Genomic DNA, 15761 nt, shown 5'->3' on the forward strand with positions numbered 1-15761 from the left:
CTACAGTTTGGGAATCCCTGCAGATATATATAATGGCGAAGTTACGTTCTGCAATGAGTACAACAATTATTTAATACACTATTATAAGTGGTGACTGGTGAAAGGTAATGGCAGTACACCTACTTAAAATTATTTATAATATTTTGGTTTAATATTTTTTGATTACATGACTGATTATAATTTTTATACATAGGTAAACAGGTAGAAAAAAGGGTAAATAAATATATATATTTTAGTACATTTTATTTGAATATTATTTCTAAATAATTCTTACACTCAGATACATATCATTATATATATATATATATATGTACAAACATTTTTGTAAACGAAATAGGTATAATATTACTATATTATGATGGGAGAGGAGGGTGGCGGTTACAGATCAGGTATATTTGCCTAGGGTGGCAGAATATTTTGGGCTGGCCCAGGATTTGTATTTACAATATAATATATAAATTACAAATTTACATTCCATACAAAATCAAATTTTCACAATGATAATGATGACAATAATAATAAAAATAATAATAATAAAGATAATAATAATAACAAATTTCAAGCATCTGAATACACCTACACGATCTGATCAAATAAGATATATTTAATATAATATATAAACACTATAATTGTCTATTATTAAAAAGGATTACAATATAATGTTGCTAAAATGATAACATTGTGTGGTATGCGATAAAGTAAAAAAAAAAAATAATAATAACTATTGTAATAATACGTGAGATACTATTTTTGTGATATAATAAAAAGATACTTAAAAATTAATAAAATCATTTAATTTCATTTAGATAACAATAAAATATTTTTAGTGGCTTTTGGAAAATGTAAAATTCGCTTATAATATAGGAACGCATCAAAACCGTAACGGACGGAGGAAGAAGCAGTTTTGGGGAGGATTTGATCAAGCCGCTGGAATCGTGTTGTGTTATATATTATCTGAATTTATTAATAATAATATATTTAAATAGCCACACAAAGTAGTAAGTGCCTACTCGGAATCCATAGCTTTTGATAAATATTATGAGGTCCGTTTATAATGGGCTATGCAGCGGAAAAAAAAATGTCGTAGCGAATCATTTGCAGTAATATTGTGGAGCTTGAAGAACATACGAAACGGTGAAAAGATGCGAATATATCATGGATGGGTAGTACAGTGCAAGAAGGCGCTAAATCGCGTAGTTGTTGCCTACATATATTGACGAGCTTAACTAATGGTAACTATGTGAATATTATTAACATAAGTTGCGGGCCGACAGACTAAATCGTGCTGAATAATAATAATAATAATAATAATGATAATAGAATAAGATAATTAAGTGTTTGTACATGTGTGACGAGGAGAGTAAGTTGTCCGTCCACAGAGATTCTAACACGAAACTCGAAGAACGGATTAAAACGCAACACGGGCTTCGATCCGGAAATCAGACATTAATTAATATCAAATATGATTGTATCACAGTAAAAATAATTATTTAAAAACATTTTATTCTTTTACGCTATTATTTTTCGCGACAATAACTATTGTTTCGGAAGTCGTCAACGTGGTGGATGGTTGTTGGCCCCACCACGGTCTTCGTCTCATACCGGATCGCTATTCCTGCCCACCGAACACATCATCATGGAATCCTGAGACAAGTCGTCTAGGGACGACGTTTCCGAAGCTGTAACGCACATTAAGCAACAGTTAGTACAAATTACAAACATTGTTGTTGATCACTTTAGTAATATTTTTTATAACTGTCGTTATTATTACAGCGGCGGCGGTGTCGAGAATCGACAGTTTTTGTTTACCTGGATTTTGGGGTATATAAATAGGAGATCCCCTCTGGTGCGAATGGTTTGACGAAGGAGGCTGTTGAAACGAATATGTGAGGTGTAGATTTATGTGCCGGTTGAAATGGTTTTCCGAACCGTTTTGTTGATGGTGAACTGTAAAATGCCAAAACGACAATATGTTTTATAATCTTAGTCTGAACGAGCATGTAATATATATATGTATATATGTTATATCCCATAATGAAATACCCTTTAGTATCTCATCGGTGTATCTGGTGAGGGGGCTAAACCCTCCCACATAGGTCTTTATCCCCCTCGGGTAATTTACCAAAAAAAAAAAATTCATAATCATGATAATAAGTATAATGTATATATTATCATCATTAATATTTTGGAGGTTTATGGAGAATATTATTTATTGGTTATTCTTGTTTTCTAAGAAACAGTTGTAGCGACGTACAAAAAAAAATAGACTAAGGTTTGTTCTTCTCCATGTACGTACGAAGATGATTAAGACATAAATAAGATCGATCCAGTCACAAAGTAGATTCAGTGATCCAGCCAAAACCTAAATATCAGATGAATTATCAAGGTATTATATACTACAATAAATGACCATTTGTCATTGGTAACTAATATATTTGAAAAGTATTCAATTAGGCGTAGGTACTATACGACTTTAAAATATTAAATGCGCTTATCTAGAATAAAAAACAAATACTCAATGTATTTCGTTGTTCACAATTTTGATTTTTACGACAAAAGGGAAGGGGGGTCTTTCGAATCTATATTTGAATTTTGAGCTTTGGTTTTCTAACACTCCCCTTCACTACTCCTAGTTAAACTCTAATATGGCTGTAACGCTATTACACTGCGCAAGTAAACGACATAGTATTAAACTATTTTGTATAAAATCACGAGCTTTATAAATTACGATATTTGCATAAAAGGCGAATACAGTTAGAATATATTGTCGTCGAATGCAGGTTAGCCAGGGAGGTATGATAATATATATTTGAATTTTAAAATACTCGTTGCGAAATACATACGTAATCCGGATGGAGTGTTTTTCACTTTTCCGGTGTGCAAGTGCTTTTTTTGTCTCGCCCTAGAATTCTGAAACCACACTTGAGTAACTCTTTTGCTCAGTCCAGTGATTTGCGCTATCCTTTCTAGGTCTTGCCCGTCGGGGTTCGAATCCAATTGGAAATTAGCTTGCAAAACCTGCAATTGTTCTTCGGTAAATGTGGTCCGTACTCGTTTCGCTTTATTCTTGCTGTGATAACTTTCCGAATCTCCACCCTCTGGAGACAAAAAAAATTGACAAAATTAATTTTTTACTTATTATACATATCATTTAAACGTCACAATACCATATCCAGTCATATTTTCGTTTAAATATTTAACAATTATATATTTATATTTACTATTAAAACATCACACGACTAACGCAGCAGCAACAGCAGTTTCACCGCCGCAGTCTCTGCCCCCAAAAATGTATGCCTACCTACACAACTCGGTTGTTATAACTATTTTAATTAACTCGGTTTCATTTCGAATGTCCGTCGCACTATGTTATATTTAAAAAATCGTATGTTATAGTTAATTTTGTGACTATATTACACCACGTATATTATAATTATAATATTTATATTATATTATATTGTGTAATGTTTAATGTAATGGCCGAGTCTTGCAGCAGCTAGGTCGGTTTGCAGGGAGTAGGGACAAAAGCCAGAAGAAGATCATTTCAACAGTCGAAAGTATTTGCCCCCGTGATTGAAGGATATATACGTATCGTGAATCGTAATTACAGAGGAGGACTTAACCCTTGTGAGCGCGATTCAGCCGGATGTTCGGGGCGCTTTATAAAATCATTATATATCCGACCTCGGCGACTGTGATTTGAATAACCAACCGCGCGCAAATCTATATGCGTACTCTACGCGATTTATTTAATAAAACAGACACGCATTCGGCGATGAACATTGCTGATATTGAAATGTCAACTAACACGTCATGTCGGTATATATATATATATATTATGAGGTGACCTACACATTTATACCTATTATATTGTATTATATGTACGCGTATAAGAAAAAACCGAAATAAAACTAATTCTAATGTATGTTAAATTTAAAAGACAATATTGGAAATTGGAATACAATAAAATATTTACACTATATATTCCATGTTTGAAAAACAGTAGAGCAAAAGCGTCAAAAAGTAATAGAGATTAAGAAAAACAACAAGAAAATGCCATCGTATAAATCGTGAAAATATTATAAGTCGCGTCGGCCATTACCTAACAATTAATATGCACGCATGACGGGCTACATGACATAAGCGCCAAAGGTACAAAAATGACCTATCATTTGCGCCAAAATTTGTATGACATAAGCGCCAATCTAATATTGTATACCTGTTGTACTTAACACATGGCATAAGCGCCAAAGGTATAATAATGACCTATCATTTGCGCCAAATTTAATATTTTATTTCATATAATATATTACATTAAAAAAATGTTCAATAATAAATTGTTAAAATATAATATGAGTATAGGTATGTATACATGCAATAAATATAAATTTAATAAATTGGTTGAGTTTTTGTAAAATAATACATTTATCGATTAAGATTAAACGTTTGGAGTTTTTGATCGATATAGTTCTAATTATAATATTATCTGTTATTTAATATCTTTTAACCGTAGCACCAGTGGCGGCTCGTGGTGTTCAAAGTAGGCGGTGTGTAATTATTGCAAAAGTTTATTTTAAAAAAATTAGTCTGTTTTAAGCATAAATGTAATTAGTAAAATATTTATTAGCATTTTTAATTTTGAGATTATACAGTTTTAGAAAATAATATTAAGTACTTTAAAAAATATTAATTCGGAGTATAATAATAATTGTCGTTTGTTTGTTTTTAAAATTTAATTTTTTTATATAATAAATACAGTTAAACAGATATTTGTTAAAATTAATTTATTATTATACATAAATGCATTATTATTATACATTTTCACTATTATATCTAATTAATATATGTGGTGAGCTCACACTTGCACACCTAGGCACGAGCCGCCACTGCGTAGCACACAGGTACCTAGAATTTTGGCGCTTATATACGATACGATTTTGGCGCTTTTGTAAAATACGATTTTTTTTCTCATCTCATTTTGGCGCTTATGTACGATACCATTTTGGCGCTTTTGTAAGGTACGATTTTTTTTTTCTTATCACATTTTGGCGCATATGTCTTTCACCGGCATGACGTGATGTGTTATGTTCGTCAAATATGCAGAGATATAATTCTCAAATGACTTGCAAATAAAAGCGGTTGTTTGTAATATAAATCGTATTTACGATATATTTTATATATAAACATAATATTATAAATGAAAAATATAGTTTTAATTATTTAAAAAAAATTATAGATTTTCTGAGAACTGAAAACTATAGTGATTTATCATTTCAGTAGAATCGCCAGGTACACATATTATACAATATGCATACAGGTCACACAGGTCGGCACCCACAGAAACACCAACTGCGTCCTGTATAATATTATTGTGATGTGTGTGTTGAGTGTGATATAATATACGTGCAGACGCGATCGTCGTTCGCGAACGTGAACTCGTTTACTGCAATATTATATCATCGTGATTCCTATATAGGACGGCAGCACGGTACATGTCATGCGCGATGCACATGTTCGAAATATTATTCTACACAGATCTTTTAGTGATTTCGGTATACTGCGTATTTTATGGAAAGACTATACAGAGGCGGCGTCGGTGGGAATCGAATCAGAAAAACGCCGTGTATATATACATATAGAGAGAGAAAATATAGACGATATATATTCTTTCGCAAAGGCGGCGATGACATCATATATTGTGGGCGGCCGAGGCCAGAGCAAACGCACGGGGTGGTGTTTTTCCTCCCTTATATGACCTTATGCACATATATATATATTTTTTATCGTCGGAACTATATAATATTTGATTATCGCGGGTAAATTCGATTTGGCGCGGCGATTTCACGGTTGACGGATAAACAATGGGACCACCCCATCCGATCACGAACCCTTAACGCGCGCCCAGACACACACACACACACACACACACACACACACACACACACATGCATACAAGACTACGAGATTGACCTAATTAAACGCACATTCGGGGTCGCCGGAGGGTTGGTACGAGCGGATACGGCGGCGTCACCAATAAGACATGTAGTTAATTGGACCAAATCAGACCGGAATCAAAGGGCAAACAGGCGAGTTCAATCGTACGATAATATGTTAAATGTAAGTATACGACGGCGCTATAGTGGCAACGGTGATATATTTCGTCATTTTAGCGAATAACTGTACAGGCAATAATAACTGCGATGACAAAATTATATACGTGAAATTCGGAAAATATATTTTTTTTAATTGCATTTATTTAAGACTTTACAGTGGCGGCTCGTCAGGGGAGTCTTTGAGACGGCGACTCCCCACAAAAATAAAAAGTAGGAACGCAATGTAAAAGTTTGAAAAAAATTGTATTATAATTTAATATTTTTATGTTCTATCCATTCTGAAAATAATTATTATGGTTTTCGATATTAATATTGATAATATTTTGTATTCTATTTTTACATTAATAAAGAGTGTCATTCAATAACAATACAATATATAAAATATATCGATAACGACGACGGTCGCTGGCGGCGCTAGTTCGAGAGTCTGCCGTCCGAAAGACTCAATTATTATGTATACAAATTTCATATGCATGACAAGGCGGAGGACGGGGATAGATTTTATAGATGTTATTCAGTACATTGAGACTAGACTCATTCAAAGTTTTTGCCGTTCGCATTGCGGTCGTCACGTATTTTTCTGTAAACACGAAAACTGCAGCGTGTCGTGCGTCCGTATTAGACTATTAAATTTAGTTATTTCACATTGTATAGCTGCGTGTAGTAATTAAATTAAGTTTTTTTTATATTGTTTGTATTCAATTTTTTTTTTTTTTTAATTTTCAGTCTTCCCAATGAATTTACTTGCGAGCCGCCACTGAGACTTTATATAAATTTGGAAAAATAGGTACTTCAAAAAATAATTACTTGGAAACGTATTTCGTTTCGAAAAATATTTTTACTCGGAAATGTATACGTTTGGAGATTAAACGCTGTCGGAAAACATTATTTTTAGAACCGCATATTTAATGGAAACTCAATTTTTCGGAATAGTACAAGTTCAGAAACGTATTTTGTTGGAATTGTACTTCCCTGGAACTTTATACCGTAATTCAATAATAATAATATATATACGTCCAACAAGATATTTTTCTCGAAAACAAGTTTTTGAGAAAATACGCTTCGGACAAAATATTATTCAGTACATTACAGTTCCATCAAGTATCAACACAATAATATTTTCTCTACTGATCTGAGGCCTCAATAGAATGGAGACTTAAGTGACGCATGTAACAGAGGAGAGTGGAAGAAACCAGTGTTGGCCGCAAAGGGCCTGGGATTATCGGAAAAAGCAAAACCATAAAAATATTTCGAACGAACTACGATTCCAAAGAAATATGAATCATTAAAAACACAATTTCAACAATAGGTATGTATGATTCCGATTTGGTATTTTTCCACGATTTTATAGCTATCATTCACGAGGAATGAAAATTACATTGTCTTTGAACCGAATTTCCAGTTCCGTATACAAAAAGCCCTATGCGAAGCTGCAATTGGTTAGGCATATTTAATAATTGTGTATTGTTGCAAATTGTTTTAAATGTTATGGTATATTTGCAGCCATAAAGTTCTATTTAATGCACTTAAATGGACTCAATTTGAGTGACCTAGATCCAATTTTGAAAACAGGATGTCAATATAATACCTATAATTAATAGTGTTTGTGAGTGAAAATTATAGCCTTTGACCGACTCTGCCTTTAATTATGTATTGTATCATACTGAGCAGTCAGGTGTTCGTGTTATCTATATATGCGCTCAATACTGTTGTACGGAAATCGATTTGCCTCAAATGAGACATTTATACTACGAATTCTATTTCAAGCCTCTCTACGTCGACTTGGTCATATTATTATATGTAGATGGTATAAATTGTAAATATGAGTATTTAAGGGGCCTAGCTATTGCCGTCAATTTTAGCTCAGAAGACCCTTAGTTTTGATACAATTGAAGTTGATTTAATGTGTCCGATTTTCAATCTGAAAAATGTTGAACTCTACAGTGAATATAGAAGTTAAAAATTAAATCTTATACTATTGTACGCCGGTGATTATAAATTTCAAATTATGAACTTTTTCAAATCATAACCAAAATTAAAAAAGGTAAATGTTTCATACCATCTACAGACATTTTTCTGCTAAATTCAAATATTTTTTCAGAATCAAAATCAGATAACGTTAACTATCTTTAGTTTTGTCAAAACAATAAGTAAGCTTTCCTAAAATTCGTATACCTATCCAATTTTATTATGTTTTTGATTTATTGACATGTGCATCGAGAGTCAAGTCCTTAGCCAGAAATTTTGGGGGAGGGGGGTCAGGGTTCAGCCTTGACGAGAGTGGTGTCCGCATAGAATTGCACTCACACTAATAATCATTTACAACTTGAACTAACACATAGATCCCGGGCGGTTAAGACGGGATTATAAATTGCCTAAATATAGCCCCTTAAATAATAGCCGAAGCGAGGCCCCTCAATGTGTTTATTATTACTATGAGACGAACGAACAGTAACAAAACGGTGAAAAAAATCACCGGCAAACACATTTTTTGTTTTTGTGTTAACAATAATACAATAATACTACAATAATAATAATAATAATAATAAAATATAGGCGTACCTGACGAGCTTGTGGTGCCGCCGTCCACGATGTCCAAATAGTGAGGTTTGCACAGGACACGACCTTCGTGCAGAGCAAACTCTTCGCCCGTGTTCAATTGACGGTCGCAAGCGTCGCACCGGAAGCAAGCCAAATGGTAAACGTGGTCCCTGGCCTTTCGCACCCAGTGCGAAGCGGAAATGCCTTTCGAACACTTTGAACACACGGTACCGAAACTCCTGGAACACAAACAAGGAAAAATTAAACCTACAGTTGCACGCCGTACGGAAACGGGTGAATTATCGTGACATAAACTTCGAATATAGGTGTTGAAATTACATAATTATTGTAATAATAATTCCCGCCAAGTTCAGTAGGACATTATGGGTAGCTCTAATATAAAATCATACCCAATGAGCCCCAAATGAGTGCCAAAGAATCCTTTGCGCGTATTCTATTATGGTTTATCTTTTAATAAAATATTTTTTTACATTTCCATCCATATAGCCAGCTATTATCGGAGCGGACGAGTGGTGTTTTACTCAAACTAATAACTATAATAGTATAATCACTTATACTGGTCCGCAGTTGGAGATACATCACAATCGCATTTATTTCCTGTATACTGTTTATTGCGTGTGCAAAGTTCGGAGTATTCGGTTTTTGTATTGTTGTTAGTTTGGTTAAGATAGTGAGCACTTGTTAAGAACGAGAAAAGTTAAACCATCGTTTTCATAACGGTTGCGCAGTTGAGTGCCTATAAACAAAATTTGTAGTATTTTTAAGGGAGTTATCGCAGTAATTGTTTTAAGGCATTTTCGATTATTTTTTTTAACCATTTTTCGGTAGTTTTTTCTGCTTAGGAATTTTTAAATCCGTTACTTATAGTTACAACATAAAAACTCTACATCGAAATCAGATTATAAATTTGTCACAGATATCTATGGAATGTTGGTGATTTGGTACTACTAATTTTTGCTCATCTCGCTTTGGCACTTTTTGTGTCTTCCGACAACGGAAACTCCCGTTACGTTTAAATTTATAATTTGTTTTACATTGTTTACTGCAATATGAATGTTAGTTGGAACACATTCTCTGCAGCAGCATTTGCCGCCCTTGTAGGTAGCCAATCGTCACAGATGTATATAAACACGGTAATACGCAAGCCGAGCAATAAATAGAAGCGATTCGAGTTTAAAACCTTATATCGATTCGATTCACAGGAATTAAAAGCTCGCCCGCACTAATTAATCATAATATATTATATTTTACTATAGCTGACTCCGTTCAATATGCCAACTTTTATAAACGATTCAAACTTTGATCAGTTATCGTGAACTATTTAATATTCGGTGTAATATTGGTGTTTAAGAATTGAAAAAAAAATGAATATATTTAAACAATTACTGATGGACAGTATAATTCTTTTAAGTACCTATGCTTGAACAACTTGAGTTGAACACGAAAAATCATTTTAAATTAAAAATATTAGTCATAGTGTCACCAAAGAAAATATTGACTATCGCTTGTCACTTAATAATTAATTTGAACATAATTAAGAATANATCATTTTAAATTAAAAATATTAGTCATAGTGTCACCAAAGAAAATATTGACTATCGCTTGTCACTTAATAATTAATTTGAACATAATTAAGAATAGAAAATGTACTTTTATACCCATATGGACCTTTAAACTTTGCGCCGCGAAAGCAGATCCCCCGGCGTTGTCGGTTATAACGAAAAAAAAAAAGAAAAAATACCTTTAAACTATCTTTAATGGTTAATCTTAGTTTTAAACATAAATGCTAAAATGTGTATATTTAATATTTATGGCACAGGTACTTATAATATAATATTCCACGTATATTTCTTCTTTGTTTCAGTTAAAACTTGATAATTTTGAATAGTGCTGTCGATAATTTACTGTAGTACACATTTTCTTACAGCATAATTTGATGCATATTTTTATGATTATTATTCCATACAATACCGCATGTTTCTGCAATAGTTTTTGTACATGTACAAATCAATAATAATTGTACGCATATCATCAAAACGGATATAGTCAAAAATCGATTGTTACGATATAGGTATATTATACTCTCGATATCGGTCGCTTGTACGTATCATACGTATATATACTATATCGAGTGAACCGCATAGACCTATAATAATATATTATTATAACCTAACTCGGACACGTTGCAAATTCTATCGCAGCCCTTCAAATTTTCACCCCAGCACGCACACAACCGCGTCGTCGTCGTCGTCGCAGTTTCCCGCAGATTGCAGAACGCACATAATTATACGATATAATCGTTAATCGCATAAATCGACGTCCAGCCGCCGTGGCCGACGTGCTCTGAACCGCACACATACATAATATTATACGCACACAGTACCAGTCAATACAATATATATATATACATAACACGATTTGACGTTTCCGCGTCAACTGCATCGGTGTAGTAGTTAATTGCACAAAGGCCACCATCGTCCGTTCGTTAAATNTGTAGATAGCATACGACACTAGTATTCAGTGCGTAGATAGCATACGACACCGCTACCAAACTTTGCGCCGCGAAAGCAGATCCCCCGCCGTTGTCGGTTATAACGAAAAAAAAGAAAAAAGACCTTTAAACTATCTTTATAATGGTTAATCTTAGTTTTAAACATAAATGCTAAAATGTGTATATTTAATATTTATCGCATAGGTACTTATAATATAATATTCCACTTATATTATACAGCATAATTTGATGCATATTTTTATGATTATTATTCCATACAATACCGCATGTTTCTTCAATAGTTTTTGTACATGTACAAATCAATAATAATTGTACGCATATCATCAAAACGGATATAGTCGAAAATCGATTGTTACGATATAGGTATATATTATTATACTCTCGATATCGGTCGCCTGTAAAGGCCTGTCATCGCTTGTACGTATCATACACGTATATACTATATCGAGTGAACCGCATAGACCTATAATAATATATTATTATAACCTAACTCGGACACGTTGCAAATTCTATCGCAGCCCTTCAAATTTTCACCCCAGCACGCACACAACCGCGTCGTCGTCGTCGTCGTCGTCGCAGTTTCCCGCAGATTGCAGAACGCACATAATTATACGATATAATCGTTAATCGCATAAATCGACGTCCAGCCGCCGTGGCCGACGTGCTCTGAACCGCACACATACATAATATTATACGCACACAGTACCAGTCAATACAATATATATATATACATAACACGATTTGACGTTTCCGCGTCAACTGCATCGGTGTAGTAGTTAATTGCACAAAGGCCACCATCGTCCGTTCGTTAAATACGTACACGTACCTATATGTATTATATTGTATTATTCGACGTCGATTTTACCCGTTTAACCGAACAAACAATTCGCAAATGTCATAAAGGCCGCCGGCCCGGGTGTGAATATCCAACGGGTCGTGTATAATGATGATAATGATATATATATATATATATTATATAATATTATGTAGATAATGGTCGGTGGGTACGCGGAACGGCCGTCGGGTTGTGGTTTTCTAGATCGAATATTATAATATGAACTCGGTATAATATGTTTTACGTGCGTGGCGCGTCCGTCTATAATATGTTACTATAATAATATATTGCACAATGCACGATAAATAGGTACGAGTAGTGACGATGTAGTACGAAAGTGCCTATCCGCGGAGGCCTAGAGCGCACACCGAATAAAAAATAATTATTTAAATAGACGTCTGAAATAAAAAAGTAAAATTTCCTATACAAAATAATGTACATATAGTTATTATATACCTCCTCGTGATGATTTTCGAGGACAGTTTTTGTGGGCCAATATCAAAGGCGTATTATATCTCAAAAAAAGAAAAATATCTCATTAAAAAAACAATTATCGAAAACGATTTTCAGTATCAACGTAAGTATCTATTTAATTTAAGACCCAGATGTTCTAAATAGATAGGTATATGAATATTAACTAGAAAAATATCGTGCGTCATATAAACGGTGTTTACTATAGAGTTTTAAGTAACATATAATATATATAAATAAAACTGTCAGTCGATCAGATCGTGTTTAAACTACAATATCATTATTATTTCTTGTATAAAATATTTTTTAAAGCTATTCTGAATCGTATTTGACAAAAATTTCATCCTTGGCGTATAGCGTTGGGCGTGACCGGAAGAGGCGAGTGACAATACGTTATAAATATATATATATATATATAGGATTGCGATGAAAAAAAAAATGTAAATAGCTAAAAAAAACAGGTTGTAATTTTTGTCACTGTTTTTAAAATATTATTCCTATTAAGAATATAATATCATACTATACTAAAAGTTTTTATCATTAATACCCATACAATCATAAATAATAATTCTTGATTTGTGTGATTGACAGAAAATAATGGTGAATTTTATTCAGGACCGCCATCAGTGAATTGTGAAAGGTGTCTACAAATTATAAATTGATATTTTTTCACACAAAATATTTAGTTTTAGTTTTTTCGCATTCACTGTATGAATTATGATACATATTAGTTAGCAGCATAATTAGGATACAGTTACAATTTTGGTCAACAGCTTTATAGAGCTTGAAGAGACGGATCTATACATTATTAGGTTTTCAAACATTTTTATCAGCGGAAAATTAAAATATAATACATTATATATGGAATACCTATTATTTATTATAAAATGAAGTAATTATACAGTCTCGATGGAAAGAAGCGATGGAATCGTAGTAAAACGGCTGATATCATATAGACAAAGAGGAAATCTTTTTGTGTAAGTTTTTTTTAGAAGAAAAAATAAGAGTTTTATTTTTTTGCGTTCGGGGAATGTTTATATTGTCCTCGTATTATGCAAATAACGGAAGGAAACAAACCTTGCGATTGCAACAAAAAAAAAAAATACCCCAGAGAGAAAGAGGGTAGAGGGTGTGGGGCAGAGTGAGAGAGAATTCGGTGAGGACGGAAAAAAGATCGTATATATGAGGGCACAGAACCGTGGTAGGAAAGTTTCATCCGGTTGAGCGCGTGTGCGGGCGTGCAAAGGCGGTTAATCCAATTGGCCGTCCAATCAGCTCCGGCAAAGACTACCTCCCCGCCTGACCGGCCCCGTATCCGTCCGCCCCTTCAACCACCTCGACGAAAACCACCCGAGCTGCAACGGGGATAAATAATAATCTAAGACGACGCAAAAACGCACTGGGTGACGCTCGTCTGTACCTATATATATGTGTGTACGACGTGCGTGACTGTGCGTGAATTTATATACGAAAACACGGCGCGGATCGTCATATTTTTTTGGGACAAGTCCTGTTAATAATATATAAACGTTACGGTTCACATAGTAAGTATAGGAGATAGCCGCGTACGCGTGATTCGGTCGAGATTTCCCGAAAACGAATATACTTTAAGATTGTTTATAAGTCATGTGTTTAACTGCAGCATATATACATACGCGGACTGCGCTCGAACTCGGTCGATTCTTTAGGTCTTTGGAGAGAAGAGATCGCGGGGAGGAACTACAGGTTGCATGGGCACAGCGAGATATAAGTATATCATCCCTGCAGCGTTCATTTTGTTCTGCCTTTAACTTCGCCGACCCACATCAGATAGATTCTTTGTGATTTTCCGTTACTTTTCGTTAAGTACCTACCTAATTAACAAGCCATATATCGAGCCACCGATTTCAATATTAAACTTTTGTACACTTCCCGAATTTCTGAAAACAACTGAGTACCTAGATAATCGAACACAAAGTGACAAAATAAGTCCTTATATCGGTGTTTGCCTATGGCGGAATGCGGAAACAATTGTATTGATTAATATGTGTATGGAATAATCAGATAAACATCGAGATTTATTTTTAATTGTCGATAGTTGGTGTAAGTTGTGCAAAAAAATGTTAAAATATAAATTCTTATCATTTAATATAAATAATTATATATAATTAAGTTTCGGATTTTTATACACTAAAAAAACATTTAATCTAAAAATATTAAAAAATTGTCTCACAAGAGTTTCCAAAATAATAAATAATTTGTTTTAAGTAGGTACATTTTTACATGTTTTTAAAAACGTAATATTAAAATGTAAAACAATTTAAAGAAATTTAAATGTCAATTCTATAAGAAGTTACTTATCTGCACTAAAAATGCAATACATCGCATGGTCGAGTCATCAATTTTTACGATTAACTAATTAACATACTTAACACGGTGATGTCCATAAATGTCAAATGTTAATTTGCTATCGATTAATAATGACAAACATGTATTTAATAACGATGGTTATTTTATTATCATATTACTGACCGCTAAATATAGTATTATTTATGTACCAGTGTATAATATGAATAAATGCAATTTATAACAGAGAAGGAAAAATGTGTTTTGTAAAAAAAAAATTATTTATTTACTCATATTTAATAAAAGAAAAAATTGGGCTCAAGATTAAAGAAATGAATAAAAAATTCAAAATGAAAATGAAAATGAAGTACAAAATAATGCCTATTTGTCTCAAATCATACTACATTTGGTTTTATTAAAAGCTTAAGTGTGCTCCTGCAAAAAAATATGCAAAACTCTAGGTACAATCCTTCTATATGCTTAAATTTAGAGTTAGAGACGTTTAAGTTGTTTATAAGAAAACGCTCAAGTGAAATGCGATTTTTCTCAATCATTTAAATAAGAAATTATCACTCGGAAACCAGTAAAAAGTTCAAGCTAAACTTGTCACAGTTTTTATATGATTTTTCATTGAATTAAAATTTTTTGTCATAACAATATGACTATCCATATTTTTGAGTATAAAAATCTATCAAAAAATTGTACTTATGACATATTTTAACAACTTTAAAATTTAAAATTTAGAATTTCTTAAGCGTATAGAGAAAAAGTAAAAATCTAATAAATTCTATAAGCAATAAAAATTGATTACATAAGATACGTCATTTCCTTTACAACAAAATATTATTTGAACAATTAGCCGTGGTCAGATAAGGGTTGGTAGGATTTTTATTAAACAAATAAATAAATGGTTGCTTTTCATTAATTACTTCTTTTTTTTAAA

The 15761-nt window shown here is 33.0% G+C and overlaps 1 protein-coding gene across 3 annotated transcripts in view; it reads right to left on the reverse strand.

The window, feature by feature from the left end:
* Nucleotides 1-281: 281 nt before the first annotated feature.
* Nucleotides 282-15761, reverse strand: part of LOC111030799 (LIM/homeobox protein Awh) — a 62364-nt gene continuing 46884 nt past the window's right edge. For all 3 annotated transcript variants that reach the window (XM_022310486.1, XM_022310484.1, XM_022310485.1), the window contains 4 exons: nucleotides 8676-8893; nucleotides 2844-3098; nucleotides 1810-1947; nucleotides 282-1679 (listed from right to left, as the gene is read on the reverse strand). In XM_022310486.1, the coding sequence (XP_022166178.1) occupies nucleotides 1597-1679; nucleotides 1810-1947; nucleotides 2844-3098; nucleotides 8676-8893 (694 nt within the window). In that variant the 3' untranslated portion in view covers nucleotides 282-1596. The remainder of the gene's footprint in view (nucleotides 1680-1809; nucleotides 1948-2843; nucleotides 3099-8675; nucleotides 8894-15761) is intronic.

The sequence above is a fragment of the Myzus persicae genome, unplaced genomic scaffold, assembly GCF_001856785.1.
Source record: "Myzus persicae strain clone G006 unplaced genomic scaffold, MPER_G0061.0, whole genome shotgun sequence".
Lineage (NCBI taxonomy): Eukaryota > Metazoa > Arthropoda > Insecta > Hemiptera > Aphididae > Myzus > Myzus persicae.